The sequence below is a fragment of the Rhinopithecus roxellana genome, chromosome 12, assembly GCF_007565055.1.
Source record: "Rhinopithecus roxellana isolate Shanxi Qingling chromosome 12, ASM756505v1, whole genome shotgun sequence".
In the NCBI taxonomy this organism is placed as follows: domain Eukaryota; kingdom Metazoa; phylum Chordata; class Mammalia; order Primates; family Cercopithecidae; genus Rhinopithecus; species Rhinopithecus roxellana.
Genome location: NC_044560.1, coordinates 1,513,426 through 1,536,597, shown reverse-complemented (window position 1 = coordinate 1,536,597; position 23,172 = coordinate 1,513,426). Strand labels below are relative to the sequence as shown.

At 40.1% G+C, this 23,172-nt stretch overlaps 1 protein-coding gene and 1 non-coding gene across 5 annotated transcripts in view; one reads left to right on the top strand and one right to left on the bottom strand.

Annotated features, from left to right (window-relative positions):
• Positions 1-224: 224 nt before the first annotated feature.
• Positions 225-368, bottom strand: LOC115892568. Its single transcript, XR_004052437.1, has one exon.
• A 3,727-nt stretch (positions 369-4,095) lies between these two features.
• The window catches only part of PRDM2 (PR/SET domain 2), a 131,821-nt gene continuing 112,744 nt past the window's right edge, over positions 4,096-23,172 (top strand). For 3 of the 4 annotated variants that reach the window (XM_030913474.1, XM_030913475.1, XM_030913476.1), the window contains exons 1-2: positions 4,096-4,175; positions 19,154-19,227. In XM_030913474.1, coding sequence (XP_030769334.1) covers positions 19,219-19,227 — 9 coding nt within the window. In that variant the 5' untranslated portion in view covers positions 4,096-4,175; positions 19,154-19,218. The remainder of the gene's footprint in view (positions 4,176-19,153; positions 19,228-23,172) is intronic. The other variant, XM_030913477.1, reaches the window with a different exon arrangement.

The window sequence follows — 23,172 nt, the reverse complement described above, 5'->3', positions numbered from 1 at the left end:
AAAAAAATTCTTCCCAGCCCCTACCCCGAGTATGTCGGTGGAGGAATGACTAGTTAGGCGCATGTAGTAGCCTGGGTGTGTGTACCAGTTCCTGGTCTAGCGCTCAGGCATGTGTGTCTGCATGTCTGTGTGCATGCATGCTCTGGGGGTGGGGAGGTTGCTTATTAGGGAGCTAAATGGTCTAGGTTCAAAACCTGGTTCGATTACTTTTTTTTCCATCTTAAATTGTCCTCTTGCCTTGCAGAGCTAGTCCTATTCTTACGACCGGCCTTCCTAAACTGAAAGGGAGATGGCTGTGTGTCCTGCCAAACTACCCTATTAGCTTGTTTGTATAACTAATGAGGCAAGTCCTTTTTGAGACAAAGCCTCGCTCTGTCACCCAGGCTGGAGTGTAATGGCACAATCTCAGCTCACTGCAACCTCCACCTCCCGGGTTCCAGCAATTCTCCTGTCTCAGCCTCATGAGTAGCTGGGATTACAGGTGTGCACCACCACACCCAGCTAATTTTTTGTATTTTTAGTAGAGACAGGGTTTCACCATGTTGGCCAGGCTGGTCTTCAACTCCTGACCTCAAGTGATCCACCCACCTCGGCCTCCCAAAGTGCTGGGATTATAGGCATGAGCCACTGTGCCCGGCCAAGGCAGGTTCTTGAATCCTTCCTAGCTTCAGAATCCTCAACTGTAAATGAGGATAGTGCTTATCACACAGGGTATGAGGATGAGTGGGAGAGTGCATGTTAAATACCCAGAACAGAGCCCAGCAGAGAATAAGTATTGTTATCATTCGGGGAATTTGAAGTCCACTTACATTCTCATTGGCAATGTATTATAAACTCTTAGATCTTAGCTGTAAGATCTGTAATCGTTTTGGAAGCTGTGCTACAGGTATTCCAGCTGCTATGCAGGGCAGGAGTGCTGTGGTTCCTATTATAACAATATGAATAATATGCTGTCATTTACATGTACAAGCTGTGGTCTACAACATATTTGCTGTAATACCTCCACATTGAGAGGGCCATGGAGAAGACTTTTTCCCAATTAAAAATATCTATTTAGCACTTATCGTGTAGTGGGATGCTGTCTTCCATCACGTCTTCCATCATGGTACTGCCACGGCAAGGTACAAAACCGGCCAGTACCGGTACCAGGTGTACGGGGGTAGAGTGGAGTTTCATTCATGTTGTCAATTTGGACAGAGTGTATTTTTATACTTCCATCCCCATACAGAAACAGCCTGCAATACATTTCACCTTTTCAAAGGGGCAAAAGATTGATATTTAACACATCACATGGATAGTCAGTGCTCATTAAATTGTATTCTTGATAGCTCTCATCTTTTTTGGATGACATAAATTATACATAATTATTTACCCTGAGAAACAGCACAGGTTGAAAAACAGACATATGTTGAAGAAATACACAGACCAAAAACACACAATGGCTGATTAAGGGTGGGGAGATCTCAGAAACGCTGAGGAGACACCCAGTGTGGTAGGCTACACAATACATTTCACCTTTTCAAAGAGGCAAGAGTGATATTCAACATATCACATGGATAATAAGTGCTCGTTAAACTATTGTATTCTTGATGGCTCTGATCTTTTTTAGATTAAACAAATTATATTATTTACCCTGAGAAATAGCACAGGTTGAAAAATAGACATATGTTCAAGAAATACACAGATTAAAAAACACACAATGGCAGATTAACAGTGGGGTGACCTCAGAAACGCTGAGGGGACACCCAGTGTGGTAGGCTACATAATGGCCCCATACCTAAGTCCACATCCCTAACGTCCAGAATCTGCAAATGCCACTTCATATGTAGTCTTGCAGATGTGATTAAGTGAAGGATCTTGAGATGGCCAGGTTATCTGGGTGGGTCCTAAATGCAATCACATGTATCATTGTAAGAGGGAGACAGAGGGAATTTGCCACATACAGAGAAGATGATATGAAGATGGAGACAGAGATTTGAAGATACTGGCTTTGAAGATAGAGTGATGCAGTCATAAGCCAAGGCATGCTGGCAGCCACCAGAAGCTGGAAAAGGGAAGGAGCAATTCTCTGCTAGAGACTCCAGAGGGAGCCCGGCCCTGCTGCCGCCTTAATTTTGGCTTAGTGGTACTGATTTTGACTACTAGCCTCTAGAGTTGTGAGAGAACAAACTTTTGTTTTTTTAAGCTGTCAGGTTTGGGATAATTTGTTACAGCAGCCACAAGAAACTAACATAGCCAGTAACTTTGGATTAATGAATTAATGACCGGAAAGACAACCACTGGCTACTCTGTTAACCAACCATCTAGTATACATTCTGGTTCACCATGCCACTTTGGATTTAACGTCCTTTATTTTCCTTTTGCCTTCTATTGAGTGCCAGGTAGCCCATAGCTTTTCTCTTAAAATGTTGATTTCTATGTCAGTGTTTTGATGGTGGATGGAACAGTGGCGTCTCACTATTTTCTTCATAGATACCCCAGATAATTTTGATGCATGGATTCAGTTGGAAGGTATTAATCTAGGTAAGGAGTGCAGAAGTCTGATGACTTTGCTCCACAACAAAGAATACTACTTTGATGATATGCATGTGGTTATCTCCCAGATCTAGGATCTCTTTTCCTTGAATAGCAGAGGAAATAAGCAAAACCTTGAGCTTTGATTTCCTTTTTTTCCTTATTTTCTTATGCTCTGTCACTTCTCAAGGCCTTAATAAAATTTACTCTGATAAGGTGATCTTCATTTGTTTACTATAACTGACTAGATCATCAGCTATAGCCTCATTCTTTTACAATAAGATAACATGATATATGTTGATACAACACGTTTTCTTCTTCTTCTTTTTTTTTTTTTTTTTTGAGACAGAGTCTGGTTCTGTGGCCCAGGCTGAAGTGCGGTGGCCCCATCTGGGCTCACTGCAAGCTCCGCCTCCCGGGTTCATGCCATTCTCCTGCCTCACCTTCCCGTGTAGCTGGGACTACAGGCGCCCACCACCTCGCCTGGCTAATTTTTTTTATTTTTAGTAGAGACGGGGTTTCACCATGTTAGCCAGGCTGGTCTCGAACTCCTGACCTCGTGATCCACCCGCCTCGGCCTCCCAAAGTGTTGGGATTATAGGTGTGAGACACCACGCCTGGCCAACACATTTTCTTAAGATTAAACCCGTTACATAAATGATCGTTCATAATTTTTGGAAGCACACCTACCCTTAATATTCTGTCTTTGGATTGGGTGCTTTCTGCAGAGGAACAAAGTTGCCATCACATTCGGATTCTTCCTGACTTCATTCTCAGAGGATTACTTCATCTTGAAGTGCTCAAGGCTCCAGGCACCATCTATAACGACAACTCCCAACTTTCCAGCTCATCTCCAGCCTGTGCTTCTCCCCGACTCAACTCATTTTCAACCACGTGCTAGGCCTCCATCCTTGGATGTCGAAGAGCCATCTCCAGTTCCACCCAGTTCATCTTCATTAGAGCATCTATGAGTCGCCGTCTCTGCAGTCCATTTGTTTGTCTGCTTGGGAACAGTAAGCTCCTTAAGGGCAGGGCTACTACCACGCTGTCAGAGGCGCTGCACTGGAACAGCGCGGGCACAGGGAAGCGACGGTCACTCCTCCTGGGTACTAGGGCAGCAAATAAACCCAGCAGCTGCGTCTGCCTGCCTGGAGTTGGATCTTTTGGGCGAGGGTGTACTGGTCCTTCTGACACCAGCGAAGTATAAGGTCTACGTTTATGTACTTGTCAGATACTTAATGCCCTTCAATGACAGACGTGCCCCCCCAACACCTCCTCCAGTCTTTTTGATTCTTTGAGAACCTTTGAACCACGCAGAATCCTAGCCCTAGGGTGCGGTCGGACCTGCCGCGACGCCAGCCGCCAGGGATCCTTCCCGAGGCGCCGCCATGGGATCCGCGGTGACCTACGAGGGGCGGCGGCCGGCTGGTGGCCGTTGGGCGAAGGCGCAGGGTCAAGGGCCGGGCTCCGGGGGTCGTGGGGAGGCCGGGGGTCCTGGAGCCCCGCAGCCCCACAGCCTCGCAGGCCACTGCCGCGCCACCCGACGTCACTTCCGACTGGAGCCAAGATGGCGGCGGCGCTGCCGCGGGCGCCGGGGCCGGCGGAGCAGCAGTGGCGGCGGCGGCCCTCGGCGCTCTGAGGCGCGGGCGCGGCGGGCGCGGGTAAGGAGCGGCGCGGGTGGGCGGCCTCTGGGCTGGCGCCGGGATGCTGGTCCCTCCCTGCGAGGAGCGCGGCGGCGACGGCGGCGGCGACACGCTGGGGACCCGGCGCCGCAGGGATGTCCGGGCTGGCGGACGCGCCCCCTCAGAGGTCCCGGGCGCGCCGGGGACCCCGGGACGAGGCGCGGGCCTCCGGATCGGTGGTCCCGCTGGTGGGTGGCGGCGCAGGGCCACTCCCTGTCGGCCGTGGGGTCCCCGCGGCGAAGTTCGGGATTCGCTTTGTCGCGGTGAAGAGCCGCGCGCCCCGCGGGGCACGCGTGCGGGCTGCAGAGACTGGCCGGGTGCGGGCGGCGGCTGGGCCACCTGGGACCCCACGTGGGGCCGGGCGCCGTCCCAATTGTCAGGACGCTGTGCTTTTCTCTTTTGTGTTCCTACTGAGTGTGTCTTGCACATTTGCACTCCTAATTTGTTTTTTGTCTTGCGTCTTTGTGTTTCCCAAACAGTTTTTGTGTGGTTTTAACCTGGAGATTGTCTCCCTCAGTGTCCCCACAGACCCACGGGTGTGTGTGTGCGCGTGTGTGTGTTACAGACGTGCAACTCTATGTTACTAATTTTGCTAATAAAGCTATCAATGAACCTCTTTTGATGGTGGCAAGTGAGACATGAAGTAAACCTAACTGAGGTCAGTGTTATTCCCCAAACCTTCGTGGTTCCTTCGATCCACGCGTGAGCCACCGACCCTCCAGTCTTATAGCCTTGTGTCGGGGTGTGAGCTGCGGCAACGACCCCACAGTTAACCGACCCCACAGTTAACCGGGAAGTCCTGATTTCCTGAACTACGCAGCTGAAATTTCCCCTAATAGAAATTTCGTCTGGCCCCTCACCTTTTCTTTCAGTGTTGTATTGAGATTTTGGGTGTATTTGAGACGTGGAACGTCTTTTGCTGAATCCCAGTAGGTCCTTAGATCCTTTTAACCAGACACCAGAACAATCATTTTTACCCCAGAACTCGACTAAAATATTTAAGCTTTTGTTTACTCCAGGTTTATTAAAAGTGACCGAAACTTTTAACAACAAATGAAACCCTTCAATGATTTCTTTTACAATGGGACAGACTTCGCCTCGGTTTGATCGGTTGTGTCCAAGTATCAGAAAAATGTAAGCCTTAAAAAAAAAAATGATAGGAAACTTACGTATATTAAGAAGGAGGAACTGAGACACATAGTCATACGTTCTTTTTTAGTAGGGTTCTGTGTTTTTGAGATGGTCCAAGCTGCCCCATCACTCTAGAGGCTTCCAGACTAACACTTATTGGCCAAATTTTTACATGTAAAATCTTAGTTTAGCCTTGAGATGACCTTTAAAGGTCATTTTTGTTAAACCCTCTCATTTCGAGCTATGGAAACAAATCAAAATTCGTAGTGGAACTAAAACTCATTTACATTTTCTGTGATTCCAGGGCTCTAAAAAGAGCTCAACACATCTGGTTTGGTTTGATTGAAATAAGTTAATACATTTGAAGTGCTTAGAAAAGTGCCAGAACATGATCATACTGCTCAGTAAATGTTTGCTTTTGTTGATTCTGAAGGTGGTTTCTTTAATTGAAAGGTTGGTATGTTCAGGTTTGTTTTTTCCTTATTTTGTGGACAGGGCCTGAAACAGTACAGTTTAAATCTGTAAGAATGTATTAGTTTTGTAAGCACAAAACATAACAAAAGATTCTCACTGTAGAAAATTGGAAAGTAGAGAAAAGCACAAAGAAGAAACAGAAATTGGGCATAGTCTTCCCCCTCTTCAGATAACCATTGTTAACATTTGGCAGATCTTCCTGTCTCTCTTGGTGTGGATGTGCGTATTTCTTTCCTTATTTTACAATTCATTCACGTATATATATTTACATTTTATACAGGATCGATAACATAGTGTATATATTGTTTGTAACCTGTCTTGCCTTATGATATGGTGAGCATGTATCCATGCCACTAACTAGTCAATATTATGTTTAATGGCTATTTAATATGTGGATGGGCTGTAAGTTATCAATCAAGTCCATATTGATCTGTAAGGTTTCTCAAGCCTGAGTTTTCTTTTCAGTAAGATTTGTTTGAAAGTTTTTTTTTCAAATTGTGAGTTTTAAAGTACTGTAATATTTCGAGATTACAGTGAAAAATGTAAATTCTGCTTTTTAGCATCTAAATACGCATTTTTCTTGCTGGTGCATTCACAAGAAGTAACACTCAATTTCAGCTTCCTTTTCTTCCCTTCTCGGCTATGGCTGTGCAGTTATGTATATATGTCTGCACACATTCTTTTGATGATTATTTTACGTTAGATGTTTATTTATTCATGGGACTGTTTCTTTAAGCAGGCTGTCTCTTTTCAAGTTCCAAATCTGATTTACAAACCCTTTTTAAGTCCTGTTAAATCATAGACTTCCCAGGATGGAAAGCACCTTAGGTTATTTACTATTTTCATGTCTTCTGAGTAGCTTTTCATGTTACTTTTAATACCCATGCAGAAAAAAAACCAAAACGGTGGACTTCTACTAGAAAACTCCATGATGGGGATTGGAAGAGGAGTAGGTTGATGGTTGGGGGAAAATCATCAAACTTGCATGATGATGGGTAGCTAAGGGAGTTTCCAGATGATGAGGGACATCACCTGACCATCCTTACCGCAGATAACTGCTGCCCTGTGTCTAGGGCTTCATGGTTTATGCGCTGATCATCAGCTATGCTGTCACCTATGGTTACAACATTTGGTTAGAGGCCTGGGGTGGTAGTCCATCTCTCTATTTTTGAAGCTACAAGTTTCTAGTTAGAGCTGTAAAAACCACCGTCATGGAGTGTCTGAAAGCTGTGGACTCCATTACTGAAAACAATACTTAGCCTCCATTAAAGCAGGGTTTCTCAACTTCTGCATGTACTGACATCTGGGTTGGATAATTCTCTGTTGTGGAGGACTGTCCTGTACATTGTAGAATGTTTAGCAGCATCCCTGTCCTCTATCAAGGAGATGCCAGTAGCACCTCCTTCCAGTGTGACAGCCAATAAAATCTCCAGACATTTCCAAATACCATTTGAACCGCTGCAGTGAAGGAAGGCTCGTCTAACTGTATGGTTGAATTATTGAAACAGATTATTGACTCTCTTTAAGAACTATAAGGATAGACTAGGTGGTTTACACCTTGAAGCCAAGGAATGGACTTCCAGGTCTGTCCACGTTCCTTTCCACCTTTGGTTTTGTGACTTCATTGAATGGTCAGTTTCAGCACTTACGCTTCGGCGTCAGTTTTGTGGCGTAAGGTAAAGCAATGTGAGGTGTCCTGGAGATCATGAAAGGAGTTTTTATGACACGGAATCAGCAGTCTAAGTATACAGATTCAATCATGAAATTTGAATAAATTTGCATAGAGTTGATGCGTGGTAAATCATTTAAGCATGTAGACCATTATGCTAAACAGCGCAGAAACAGTTGTCTTCTAGAAAAACAACTTGGTCCAGCAACCCCTTGAAGATTGGTAGAGGCTATGCTGTAGTTTTTCTGAAACCTGTTTTTTTCAAAACAACCCATTTGAGGTTATGCACAGAAATGGTGAATTTGCCCTGAGGCAGTAAGGCTTACTTTTGAAGTGCTTACCTAACTTTAACTTAATATTTTATAATGTAAAGATAGTTCATGGATCTTTGTGGAAAACATGCAGCATTCATGCAGCTTTCCTCTAGGGGGAAAAGTGTAAGTTGCCAAATCCTTATTTGTAATCTTTGTAAGTGTAGATAGTATTGATTGAAGTTTTATTGTGGCATACGTCATCTTTAGTCAGAATGTATTGATAAATAAAACATATGAAAAGAGATGTGCTTTTGGAGCCACATTTGGTAGGGGTGGTTTTCTGAATTACAGAACATCTGTATAATTTCACTGGAATGAATGCATTTGTCGTTTAAATATTCTTTCTTAAAGAGAATGCCTTTCATTCCCCACCCCCACCTTCCTGAGGCGTGAATTAGAATTATTGTATGTAGTAAATCTGGCTCATTTGGAATGAAATATACTTACAATATTTTTCTTAGTACTGTGTAGTATTTATTCTCAGAGTCTTGGTTCATGTCATGCCTATACTGTGTTTTCATTTATTAGTCCTTTGGAACATGCAATAAAGGAGATTTTACTGAATAGTTATTATTTTCCAGCCATTTTGGTGAAAAGAATATTTTGTAGCTCTTGCAATAAATCATACTCTGGGTTTTGCTTTGAAAGAGCTGAATTACTTCTTGGAACAGCTTGTCTGAAATATGTAAAGCTAAGTGCAACTGTTAGTTTGATTATAGGGGGCAGTCTGTCTGGAAATCGGTAAAACCCACACATTTTATATGTGCTTATATGTAGTTCTAAGACCTATGTTAAACTCTAGTAGGATAATTCCGTGGCACTTGCAAATAATTTAAATGATGCCATCAAAATTTGAATTGTAAGATTCACTAAACCCTAGTATACTTCACTCTGAATCCTGTACATTGCCCAAGACCTTGTTAAGAGAATATAAATTAAATATAATCTGGAGTATCAGTGTAAAAGTGACATTCTAAATGTTCCTCATGCTGTGAGACTTATTTTTTAGGGACTGTGCTATAATTCTGAAAGACTTAATTTTACAGTACATCTGAAAGTAGGAGTTTTCAAAAGGATGGCTCTTGGGATAAATTTAGATTCTTAATTGTGAAGCTCTGTTACCACTTGTTAGAAGGCAGGTCAGCTCACCTGCTTGGGGAGATAAACATATGAATGCAACTCTCGAGTAATTTAATGGAGCCCTACCTCAGTGTACAGAATGACAGTATCACAGATCAAGCATGGAGTACGAGTGATTTTCGGCTGTGGTGGGGGTAGGTGGGTCACTTGTCCCCTGTTGTCTCTTCCTATTTGTAAGGTGAAGACTATGATTACCTTTCTTTTTCATCGGGATGTTTTGAGATGAATAAAGAATAGGCAGGCAATTTGAGATACTTCAAGTTTTTCACGAACATTAGTAGCATTTTTTCGTAGATATTTCTCCTAATACCATGAGTGTTGTGAAATAACATGACAGTTATTATTGAGAGAAAAACCCTCCCAGTTATCTGTTGGGTCCTTAGGCGTTTTGACCTCCCCCCCCAACTCTTACAGAACTTGGTGGAAGGGGCCACTATTTTTTCTAGCTCCTTCCGTGCCTTTCACAAAGCCACATCCTTCACCGTTTGCCCTTCTCTGTGGATATTTTTCCGCTTGGCAATTTCCTTTCCTGAGGTACCCACTTGGGACTTCTGAATCTCCATCCAGATGTTGATGGCCTGTTTGTGCTTCGACCTGTTCTTCCACTTGAGACTGATGTGCACTTCCTGGGAAGGTTGGGCATCTCCTTAGAGTCAGTAAAATGGAGCTCACTGGCCAGGTGCGGTGGGTCATGCCTGTAATCCCAGCACTTTGGGAGGCCAAGGCTGGTGGATCACGAGGTCAGGAGTTCAAGACCAGCCTGGCCAACATGGTGAAACCCCATCTCTACTAAAAATACAAAAATTAGCTGGGTGTGGTGGTGGACACTTGTAATCCAGCTACTCAGGAGGCTGAGGCAGGAGAATTGCTTGAACCTGGGAGGCAGAGGTTGCAGTGAGCCGAGATTGCGCCACTGCACTCCAGCCTGGGAGACAAAGTGAGACTCCGTCTCAAAAAAAAAAAAAAAAAAAATGAAGCTCACCACCTTTCACTTAAGTATTGTTCCTACTCTTGACTGCTCTATCTTTAAAATATATTCAAACTACCATTCCTGCAGTCACTCACATTCCAATTTTGGGATTCATCTTTGCCATTTCTTTTTTACCTCCTGTTCAGTTAGCTAACATTCTGCCCATTCCTTCCCTCTGCAGTGTCAATCATGTTTTTTGTTTCAGCTCTTGACTGCAGTTCAAACCCTAATTGCCTGTTCTCTTGGATTCTGAACCGACTTGCCTGGCCCCAGTCTTTCTGGCTGCCCTCTCCTCACCTACTTCCTCATTCTTTTCTGTCAACTTAACCTTCCTGAAATATTCAATTTTGTCTTGTCGATGGTGCCTTCTAGTCCAGAACTCCTCTTTGCCCATCCCAGGTGCCAAAGCTGCCTTCCTAATGGGCTGCCATGAAACCAGGCTCCTCTTACAGGTGATCATAGGCTCTGCTTCTCAGTCATTCCTCTTCCATCTTCCTCCGCAGACCTTTTGGAATAGGGTGTGGAATAGGATAGTAACCCCTTACACGGTATCTGGGAACTCTACCACAAGGTCAAGTTTCGATTTAGCATGGAACTCAGAGCCCCTTAGAACCGCCCATCTGTTCTGTCCTTGCTCTGCACTGATGCCCACTTGAGTTGCACTGTTTTGTGGACTAAAGCAGACAAACATAAAGACAGTCTTTCATCTTTTTTTTTTTTAATCATAAATGGTTAGGCATTTATTTATCTTCACCTTGAAACAAGAACTACTAATGATTTATTTTGAGGAAATATACTTTTTCCCCCCAAAAAAAGCTCATGTGTGTAGTTTTAAGGACCTCTTAAACTGTAGAACAGGGCACACACTTTGCTCTGCAAACAGCAGGCATTGCCATTATTTTTAAATACTCTAGAGAAGTAGTAACATATTTAGAGAATAAACCCCAAATCTCAAATTATTTAAAATAAAAGAGTCACTTTCTACCAAAAAAAAAAACTTAGTAAAATCTTGGGAGAAGACCTATAGAATCTTGTAGTAATATAAGTGTGCCTGACACTGTAGCAAAAGAGTTTAAGTTGTCATTGTATCTGTTATGACTTCCAGTTTTGCTTTAGGTTATTCACCTGTGGATTCAGGAAGCTTCCCCGTCATTTATGTGCAGGTTGTATGGAAGATGAAGAGAGCTCCGAGCAGCTCCTTGTAAGATGTCTGTATTGCTTAGAGACTCTTCATGGGAGAAATGAAGACCTGGGTGCAAGCACCACTACCCTGTCCGTGCTGCTCTAGCGTTCTTTCGCTTTTCAGGAAATTCACAAGTATTTTGCAGGATTCCTAGACATCTCTTAATTTTAAAAGTAACATCTGCATTGGCAACTCCAGTGGAAAAACGGTAACTCACAGGGGTCAACTGAGGATTCATTTTGTTTTGGGAGTTGTGAAATGAGCTATCATATGGCATCTTGCTTTAGAAATTTTGTCTGAGTTAGAAGCTTGGCATTTGAGCGTTAGTAAAGAATTGATTTAATTTTCCTTTTATAAGTTAAAGTTTTTATACATCTAATGTAGGGAAAATGTCAGAAAAGAATCTTTCATGGAAGCTTCTGTTACTTTAATACTGTTTTGCAGGAGGTAATAATGGCCTTGAATCTGCAGCATAGTTCTCATCAGAGAGCAAGGACTGATTGGAAAACTTGTGTTCTGACCTGCCCCCAGATTTTTACATTTGTGTTTCTTGGCAATTAGTTTTGAAAATAAGGAAAGGAAATTAACATTTTAATTCAAGAGTGCTTTGATTGGATGCAGTTACTTCATGCAGGAAAATTGACAATAATTCTTTGTTGTTGTTGTTTTTTTTTGTACCGTTGGAGGGGAGGAATATCCTATAGTGAGAGCTAAGATAATGTTTTAATTTCTTTAGAGAAACTGGGTATTTTTAATAAGGGGGTTACAGGGAATTATTGTAGGAACTCTAAACAAAGCTTGAGATTTGTGTGTAAATTACATGTTCAGTGGAATATGACTTAGGTGTATAAATTTAATCAAAAGTATGAGGGAGAGCATGTATTAACAGCTGTCAATAACAGCAATCAATAATAAAGAATAAATAATCAGCAACTGTCATACGTTTACTTCCGAGCTGGCTCATTATTAATGGATGCTTGGAGCAGTAGCTTTTGAAAATTTCCCCTTTAATCTTTTTTTTTTTCCCCAAGTAAAGGAAGAGATACTCTGACAGGGAAAAAACCCTGGAATGCTACAATCTAAATGGGGATTTATAGTCCTTTCCTAGCATATCAGCAGGTCCCTTATTTGACATTTTGATATGGTGTTATTTAATTGCTTGAGGCCCATTGGAGCTGGAGGGCTGTTGACCTCAGAGCTCTATAAACTTAGATATTTCAAACAAAAGCTTGAATCAGTCTCATTTTCTCATTGGAGCTCTGCGGCTCTAAAGCCACTGAGAACAGCAGACCCTTGCTTTTTTCTGATCTGTTACATGGAATCTGTGTTATTAGTATCAGATCGTCCCACCTGGAGTAAAGCCGATACACTCCACTTGGCTATTTAGGTTTGTCTGCTCTATGCATTCGGGGAATCGGGGCCTGTGATAGTTGTCTGCATTTTCTGGGCCTCACTGAGGAAACTGATCAATGAAATGGGAGAAATTACTGGTTTATTTGTGAACATTCTATTCTTGTATCTCTTCTTATATATTTGTCGGTAGGGAAATTGCTGTATGTGATATACTCTGTGTTAACCATTGTCTTTTGGTCTTGGGAGAAATCCTTCTGGGGGTGAGAGGCATGAGTGGTTTCAAGCAGAAGGAATTCATTGCCTCTGGTTCAGCCGCTTGCCACCCCTTTCCTGTCTGCGCAGTCTCTCTCTCCACACACATGGAATCTCCTCATTCTTAAAGTATCAGATTTGATTTTTCACTTTATTTAATTTGGTAATATAGTCTGCATTTTAATACCAAGGTTGGGGCTATATTTTTGAGTATGAAGCTAGATGATTACACTCGTGAAATTGTATTATTTTAGAAAGGGAAAACTGATGAATTTTCATTTACCAATTCCTGGGCAGATTCAATATCTGTGCTTTTGTTTAATCTAACAAGTGGGTGCTACGTGTTTTCATATTGATATCTGAAGTTTACAGATTCTAATTGTGGAGATTTTCGGAAGAAAGAAAAGTTCAAAGATTGTAATTTAGGAGTTATACGTGGTAGTTTTCTATGACAGTGAATACCTTAATAGCATTTTTAAATCAATAAAAACTGTTTGTGAGAAGTTGGCATATTTCAGACATTTTTATTATTTTTCTAGAAGTTTCAGGATTGCAAGAATCTTTTGGTCAGAGTAAGTTAAGGTCACTGTTAGACGACACTACAAATCTACTCTGCTAAAAGCTGAATCATCTCTGTATTTGCTACAGTATTTATTTGCCTTGAGATCTTCTTTATGTGGTGATTAGCTTTAGAATTTTTTTTTATGTTGGCCATGAACTTTCTAAGACTCCTTTCCCAAAATGGCAACTTTTTTTCTTATGTCTAGTCCATGTTTTCATTCTGATCTTTTAAATTCCATAAAAACATATTCTCTTACTTATTTCTGTTTTACTCTTTATCCATAAACTTCCTGAATCATAAAAGTTAGTTTTTTTCTGATTCTTGGTGTCACAATGTAGAATTTTTTGTAACTTAAAATAATTATAAAATAGTATCAGTGACCTCTATGTGACTATTGCAAAGTTAATTATTTTCCAGATACTCTTCCCTCCCTACCAGAGATCTAAAGTGATCCTAAAGAAAATTGTAAAAATTATATCAGTGATTTAAAGGTGAATGTACAAATCAAATATGTATTTTCCCAATTCTGTCCCTTCCCTCACAGACTTAAACTAATTTTTAAAAAAAATCTGTTGCTCCTACTTTGCCTTTCATATAGATTTGTAGATTTTTAGAAGTCCATAAAGGGCAGATATGAAGACAGTTTAAGTGTAACATGTATTATATTAATGCTAGTTTGTGTCTTTGTTTAGATAAACCTGCTGTATTTCAGAGGATTGGTAATAGAGAGTGCTGGGGCTGCAGGGCTGGTATGACCCAGGGAAAGGGCTGTCCCACATGGGTCTAGATTTTCTGGTCTCTGGACTTCCGTGTCAGAAGACAGCAGCTTAACAGTTGTTGAGGTTGTGTGGACACTTTATGGGACTAGTATCTTAAAAATGACTCAAATTATTTTATTATTGTTATATTGATACTGGTTAATCATCAAATCATCTTTATGCTATTAATAAATGTTTCTAAGACTGATTTGTCTAGAACTTGAAAGCAGTATCTTGAAAAGTTAAGTGCATATACTCATATACTCATATTAAAATGTTAGATATGTAAAATAGAGATCAAACTCTTATTTTCTAAGAGTGTATGCTGTTATAGGACTGATAAATATTAAGGTGGGATAGAAGGGATATGTTAGACTTATTCAAGGGGTGCTGTAGAAATATTCAAGAAGGTTTGATCAGACATGGAAATCCAGAAAAGAAACTAAGGTATAAGTCAAGGTTGGAGAAGTCCTAGGGATTTAAAGATTTTCAGTATCTGCCGTTAGCAAAGCAGAGGCACTTAATTGTTTGCGCTTTAAAAAAGAGCGTTTGGCAGAGTTGTTAAGGTTTCAGTGATACGCTTGGAAAGATTTCTCTCTGCCTCTGCACTGCTGGATTGATCATTCAGTTTCTCACATTTGATAAAACCTTGGCCTGGAGACACCATGTGTTAGTTACATGGGCGTGTAAAGACAGGACTGTTGAAGTCAACACTGAATATGAAAGTTATGTAGGATTGCCATGGCACTTCCACGGGGGTTTTCAGCAGTGCTGGAGGAATCTTAAGGAAGTTATTCCAAACATTTTTAGATGCTGTAGTTGCTTTAAAATACATTATTATCCTGTTGCAGCTCATCACATGGTTACCACATTCAGAGGTTCTCAGTTGGAAGGGCATTTGAGAATGTGTGTAGGTATTTTCGATTGTCAAAATTATTGGAGGCACTGCTAGTGTTGATTGCTCAGAGCAATGTTAAATGCCCATAAGGAAAGGGACTGTCTTGCTCAAGGAGTTGGCCAGTCCAAAATGCAGGGTTCTTCTGTTGAGACACTCTGCCCAGGTCTTACTTCTTTTCGTTTAATACCCCTTGTTTCTGGTATAGTTGAATAAAGAATTAAGTTTTTAAAATGACATTTGAGAATTCACTATCAGATTTACAGTGTTTTTGTTGTACAGTATTTTATGTATATAGATTGACAATTTTGTGAGTCCAAGAGGCAGAGAGGAAAAAATGAGGGTCTGGTTTTTAGCAATTAGGAATTGGAAGTAACAGGGAGGAGGCTCTCCCCACACAGATATATAGTGAATCTTTAAGAAAAAGATGTTATGATCTTTCTTTTCTCTGGAAAGAAATAATAAGTACATTCTCATTAGGACAGAGAGGAAACAGGTGGTGTAGAAAGAGAAGATTATTAATTATGTAACAATCTGAATTATATTCTAACCTTTTTTTAATTAAGAAAAGATGATAGCCTGGGCAGGCTGGCTGCTCACGCCTGTAATCCCAGCACTTTGGGAAGCCTAGGCAGGCGGATCACGAGGTCAGGAGATCCAGACCATCCTGGCTAACAAGGTGAAACCCCATCTCTACTAAAAATACAAAAAGAAATTAGCCAGGCATAGTGGCGGGCGCCTGTAGTCCCAGCTATTCAGGAGGCTGAGACAGGAGAATGGCATGAACCTGTGAGGCGGAGCTTGCAGTGAGCGGAGATCGCGCCACTGCACTCCAGCCTGGGTAACAGAGCAAGACTCTGTTTCAAAAAAAAAAAAAAAAAAAAGAAAAGAAAAAGATGATAGCCTGGGCAACAAGGTGAGACTCCGTCTTTGCCAATAATAATAATAATAATAATAAATAAATACATAAATAAATAAAAAATAAAAAATAAAAAAAATTAGCTAGGCATGGTGATGCAAGCCTGTTGTCTTAGTTACTTAGGAGGCTGATGTGGGAGGATCACTTGAGCCTAGGAGTTCGAGGCTGCACTGAGCTGCGATTGTGTCACTGCATTCCAACCTGGGTGACAGAGTACTACCCCATCTCCAGAAAAAAAGAAAAACATGAGATTCATTGAGATAATAAAGAATACAATGTTTTAAGTACTATTTTAGTTATTCAACATCAGATGTTAGGATATCTCAGCTGTCTGAATTGTGCCCATGAGCTAGCAATGACAAAAGGTGAGGAAAAGAAAAGAAGTGTTAAATAAAGAGGGCAAACATGAAAAGCAGATGGTAAGAATAAGGCAGCATCTCAGAAAACAGCAGCTCCATCCTCCCATGCCCTCACGACAAAAACCTCAGTGCCATCCCTGACTTCCTTTCTTTCATGCCTAAGATCTAAAACTGCAGTACATCCTGGGTGCTCGAGACCATCATAGTCAACATGGTGAAACTCTGTCTCTACTAAGAATACAAAAATATTGACTGGGTGTGATGGCACACACCTGTAGTACTAGCTACTCGGGAGGCTGAGGCAGGAGAATTGCTTGACCCCCGGGAGGCGGAGCTTGCAGTGAACCGAGATCACACCACTGCACTCCAGCCTGGTGACAGAGCGAGACTCCATCTCAATAAAATAAAAAATAAAATAAAATAAAATAAAATAACATAACATAACATAACATAGCATAACATAACATAACATAACATAACATAACATAACATAACATAACATAACATAAAAATTCTGTCCATCTCTCCCTCCGTCCGTCCATCCAGGATCCAGTTACTTCTCACATCTCTTCTACTGCCTGAGCCATGGCCTCATCGTCTCTTGGTTAGACTGGGCATCACCCTCCCACATTGCTTCTTCATGTGCCCTTCACCGACTGTGTACCAGCCACACCAGCATCCTGACTCCCTCTCTGCTTCCCGAGGCTCGCAGCCTTGTGAGGCTTCTCGCTTTCACTTCCACCTCCACCTCCATATAATATTTCTCCCCATACTTTCCTGTTCGAAGCTCGTCCCTTTCCTGGCTTTTACGTAGACTGCCCCTTCTGAGTCCTTCTCTGACCACATTGTTGAATTTGCACACATAGAGGTAGAGACAGAGATTGTGATAACTATCTTCCTCTCCATAACTCTTTATTTTTTTCTAAAGCACTTTCATTTTCTGGCATGCCACATATTTTACTTATGCATTTACTGTAGCTGTCTTCCCCAAAAGGGCAGGGATCTTCCTCTTTTCCACTGCTCAAGGGTAGTGCTTGACGCATAGTGGGTGCTCATTGGGAGGCAGGAGTAAAAAATGGGTGAAATGTAGTTTAGATGCTTTAGCAGAAACCAAAATTATGAGACCTTGACCGAATTATCTTAAGCTCTTGTTAACTGAGGATGCTGGTGCTGTGCTTATTTTGGTAAAGGGGACCTGAGCCGGTTCACTGAAGGCAGCACAGTGCCTGCTGGTCCTTGGAAGAAGTTTCATAAATGATACTGATGATCATGATACCGACGATTCTTGTGAGAGGGAAAAGGCAAACAAAGGGAAATGGTAAAGCATTATAACTCTTTCCAAACATCTTTTATTAAAACCTTTGCATTTTACCACAGATGTGTTTTGTTCTGTTCCTCAAAGAGAACTCCCCTGAGCCAGTGTTAATACATCTACCCATAAAAGCTTTGTAAGAGGACAAGTGAAACCCCTAACATCTTATTCACCTGGGGGAATAAGGTGTCATGCAGGGCCACCATGTGGAACTAGATAGTAGTAGTAAGTAGGCATTTCTAGTCGCGGCTCAGGTGTGCACATCTGAGGGATGACTAACCGCATCACTATTTAATACCAAAATATACATTTTTAACTTGATAACAATCTTAAGTCTTAGAGAAGAGGGTTGATTATGTTCAATATATGATGTTTACTAAGGCAGGACATGTAAATACAGATGAGAAAGATGCTCAGTATTAAAATGTAAAGGAATGGACTTCATGGTTTAACTTTCAATTCTCTGGCTTTTTTTTTTTTTTTTTCTGAGTACTTGCTTACCAAGAGTTTATATTGGTTTGGCTAGCAGTGCGCTCTCTAACAAGATGCAATCTCATGGAATACATCCTTATGCCAATTATGAATAAAAGTAGTTCAGACGGCCAGGCCCTAACTTAAATATAGTGCCTTTGGTGGTTAAGGGTGATCAGGTGAGTGGTTAAATAGATCAAGAAAAGGAAAGAAAAATCCAACTACCTTATTAAAAAACAAGGGTAAAATATCAAAACAGTGGGTAGGCAGTAGGAAGAATGTATTCTTTGGGTTATTAACAATTAGAACATAATGTTACAATGTAAGCAGAGGCTTGTGAGTCAAGGAAGGAAAGATAAGTTATAAACAAGTGCATAAAGAAATAGGAGAATTATGCCTAATGGTGTGTGTATATAAACTTGTGGGAAATGTTTAGAACCTTACAGTGGAAGTTCTACTTAAAGTGTCGTGATTTAATATATTATGAATTATATCATATGACTCTTAAGGCATACATTGCAGAAAGGACCATTTTCAGAGATTATTATTTAGAAACAAGCATATCATATGCACTTACAAGAAATAATTTTGTCTTCTTAGTTTACTGTACTATGAATACATTGAACACGGGTTTTTAAAGGGACAATGTAGCTGTTTCCGAACATCTTTTATTAAAACATTTGCATTTTACTGCCAGTTTTTTGTTCTTTTCCTCAGAGAGAACTCCCGGTGGCCAATGTTAGTAAATTCACCTTTCTAATTCAGGAACTTGAAAAACAGAATAATGTAATGGGGTCTAATGGTGTTTACATTCAACACAGTATTGGTAAAAGAAAAAGAAGGACACTTATATTGCATAATAAGGTACTCAATAATGCTTTGTATTTCTATTAACAAAGCTAATTTATTTCTTCTTAGGAATGATGCAGTTCCAAAGTAAAGATTTGATGTCATCCTAATGAGTCTGCTTTCAGTTGTAGAGTACAGTGAAGCCCTAGTAAAGAGTAGTAAGAAATCTATTTTACTGGAGATAATAAATCTGATAAGGAAGCTCTCAGCGTAGATTGAAGTTGATTTGGCATAGAGTTGCTTTATAAATAGCCCTTTGAGCAAACTCTACAGTTCTGTATGTGGTTTTAAATCCCTGTAAATTTGTAGGCAGGTACATATTACAATTGTCTGTTTTTCTTTTTAGGGTTCATGTAATCAAAGAAGTTTCTTTGTTGTGTGTATCTTTACAGAACACAACAGGAATTGAAAATGAATCAGGTGAGTTTAAAAATCAGAATTTATACAAATACATGACCTAGATGTTAGACCAGCTCTTGATTTTTACAAGATAGTAGCACACACGTTCATTTCTCCTGGATTCTCATTGTTGTTTCTTAATACCATAAATTAGTTCATTGCATTCATACTGTGCATTTGTTCGTGCAGTGGATGGAATGTGCGTTGTTTGGGCATGGGTTGGCGTTTCTGTGATTCCCTGAGTAGAGGACTCATTCTTAGGGATTTTCATTAAGACTTTCTTTTTGAATTCTGCCTTTCCACACTCTAGTGTGAGTTTTTTTTGTGTGTTTTGAAGCTTATTAAGCTTTCATTTTTGGCATTTTTTATTTTGTGATTATCTGTTGGTTGAAAAGAGAGGATTAAAAGTTATTTATAGAGACCGCAAATGTTCAAAGAAGAAACTTTAAGCATTTTGTCCTTGAAAAACCTGTTCTCAGAATAAAAACAAGAGGGCAGATATTGAAATGTAAGATGTGTTTCTCTTTACAGGAGATGTGGGATTACCTGGTGATTAAATTATTCTGCTATGGATATTTTCATAGCCTCAAGGGTGTTCTGATAAGTAGAACCAGTTATGTGGATCTAATAATATATTCTAGAGTAGGATTCTTATTTTCTGGTTTCAATATCATCTCACTTGTAGTTATAGAAATTCGTGGGTGTCAGAAATGTTCTCTTTTTAAAATCTTCATAAGCACTTATTTTTAAAATAAGAAGGACAAAACCAAAAATATGAAGTATGTAATTTTTTAAGTCCTTAGCTTAAAACTCTCAGACTTGAAAACATTTTGGATCCCTCATCAACTGAAACTTTGGACACCTTTTTATCATTTACAGGTGATTCTAACTAGAGATCACAAGTTCAATTTAATTAGCTGGGCCAAGTTTAATAAATTCAGTCCTGTGTTGCATTGAGAGATGTGAAATTTTTGGAATGGATTCTTTTGATTTCTTTTCATTACCTTCTTTATCAGAAATGTTTATTTTAATGCAGAGGACATATATCATAAAAAATGAATCTGGCGAACACATGGGGCACATGCTATTATTTTAAAACTTGCGGATTTATTGACATGCTTTTGAAGGCAAATTATTTTTGAAATGGTGAGGTGGGGGAGGGAAAAGAGAACAAAGTGGATTTCACAGTCATCGTCCATCAAAGTTATGCTCGTATATATTTCATAGATTTCATTTATTTTCCTGTTTTAAGATTGATTCTTAATATGAACCTGGTCAGTCAAAGGAGCTCAGTTTTCTACGGTCTAGGAACTGTTTTGTTGGAGGAGTCTCGATCCTGTGCTAGAATGGTTGTGAGTTCTTCCAAAGTGGAATCTAAATGTTGATATTGTTCTTGTTGCATTGCTGTTCAGAATCATTTATTTGATGTGTCTACACCTTTAACCTTATGATTAATTATGCCTTAATTCTTGTACAGTATTAGGCTTATAATATTTCTAGTGTATTAGACTTGACACTTCAAACTTTTGCTTTGTATTTCAATTATGTCAAACTTGTGTTTAAAAAAGTCTGCATGCCAGTCAAAAAGTGGTAGCAATAACTACTTCTTTTTTTTTTTTTTTTGGCTCTTTTACAATTTCATTTTGCTTTTGACAAGTTTTAATATCAGATCTGCAGAAGACAGCCTTTGATCCTAAAAGCCAAGTATCAGTGGAAAAGTGTCCTTATGTTTCTAATGGTTAACACATTTCTGATTTGGGTGTCATTTAAATGGTCTGGTAGTAATGAAACTTTTATCTGTAGTATAAAAATTGCCCACTTTTCATGAGAAAAGTTTTTAGCATCTTTTGTTATATTTTCATTATTAGAAGAACATTAGTTATATGCTGTTTAGACCTTATTGTTATGGCATAAAATCTATCAGTGTTTTTCGACAATCACCCCAGGAATTTTTAAGGATTAAGACTTATTTCAGGATAATTTACAGTTTTCCCTTCTCATATTTATGGCTGTCATTTTCAGACAGTGAAAATGAGCAGTAAATGCTCGAAAAACTGAGAAGTATCTACACAACAAAATTCAGATATAAAAAAGTTTGAACTTGAAGAAGATTGACTTATAAATACTTATACATACAATCCTGATGGTTATTTTAGGGTTAGGTTATTCTCTCTGGGAACGGATCAGCATTGCTTTGATGGATTTTAGTTTTCAGTTCTGTTTCTTATGATGTGTATGGTCTTGAAGACAATAGCATAGAACAATTTGTTTATATATGCCTGACAGCTGAGTTTCAGGGACTGCGGGATCCTCGTCATGGGCATATCATATTGTTTGTTATTGATTCCTTTAGAAGAAGCAATAGAGTCCACAGCCTGCCAGTATTTTCAGCACTGACTATTGAGGCAGCATTCTCAGATCATCGGTATCCTACTTGCTTCAATTGCACACCCATCCTGATACTTAACTTTTGAGATGTTCCACTGTTTTCCTTCTTATTTTCCTAGACTTATCTAGGAATGGCTTTATCTCAGGAATGGGTTCATTATCTCAGTTGTCCCTAACATTCATTCATTCCTTCCCTCTTTCATCAGGCACAGACTGTACCCCAGTATGTTGTGGGTTCTGCAGTGAACTAAGTGGGCAAGGGCTCTGCCAGTAACATACTCCAAGAGGGAGACGGTTAAAAAAGCAGGAAGACAAGCAAGGTAATTTCAGATAGTGAAAAGTGCTGTGAAGACAATTAAACAAGATCTTGTTATAAAGGGTGATGGCTCTAGGTGAAAGGTGGTCTTTGGATGACATGGTCAGAGAAGACTATTCTGTGGAGGTGATTGCTAGTAGAACTGAAACTTAGGTAATAGCCGGGAGCCACATAGACACATGAAGATCTGGAAAAAGAAAATTCCAGGCAGAGTGAACACATAGTAGTACAAAGGCCCTGGAGTGGAAATGAGCTTGGTAGTTCACAGGACAGAGAGCAAGCCATGGTCTGGAGCTTGGCCCCGTCAGGGGCTCTGGGATAAGAGGACGTTGGTGTGAGAGCTAAGGTTCGTAGGGCCTTTAGGGCTACTGGACAGTGGCACAAGCTGATTTCCATTTTTAGGATGTCCTCCCCACTGTGCTAGGGAAACCGGATTGTAAGGGAGCAGGAGTGTGGTGATAATGTGTGTTCACTACTGAGATTAACACCAGGCTTTAGGACAGTTTCTTCAGTCGGACAACTTAGTGAACCTGACAGCTTTTTGAAAGAGGGTACTTTTTTGTATTTCAGAACTAATTTGACTCCTGTTCTTTTTCAAAAGTGGTGTATAAGTGTTTCTTGGTTTGTGTTTTCATCTGTTTATTGTTATAGCAGTCCTGCTCGTTTCTTAACCAAATATAATTTAATGCCATTTCAGTAAACTGAAGCTTGTTTGATTTTTATTTTTCCCATCGTTTGTTCCAGCATAGTAGCTTAGATTCTTGTTTGCAAATCTATACAAAAATGGGTTGTTCATAGAATTTTAGAGATTTTAATACTGTGTGATTCTAAGCTGTGTTTTGCTTGTAACAATTACTTTGATGATTATTAGTCTATTGTAGCAATAATACATATTTTAGTATGAATATATTATGAATTGTCCTTAATATTAAGGAAAATTGGGTCTAATGTATTCCATCACGTATTGCTGTCACTTTGTAGTTAGTTTTGATCAAGTCAATATTTAAGAAACTAGGTGCTTTAAATGGATTAAACTGATATAATAATTGCTGATAATTCTCTGGGCAGAGCACATAAAAGGAGTTACTTATATAAATTTAAATGAAACACCAATAAAATTTGCTTATTCTTACATAGTTTTAAAAATAAAAACATTAGTGTGTGTTGGCCATGTGGGATGGTGCATGCAGCTTTATGTAACAGCAGCCAGTGTCAATGTTATGCTGTAGAGCAGAGTTACCTTGCTGATGACAGTCAACATT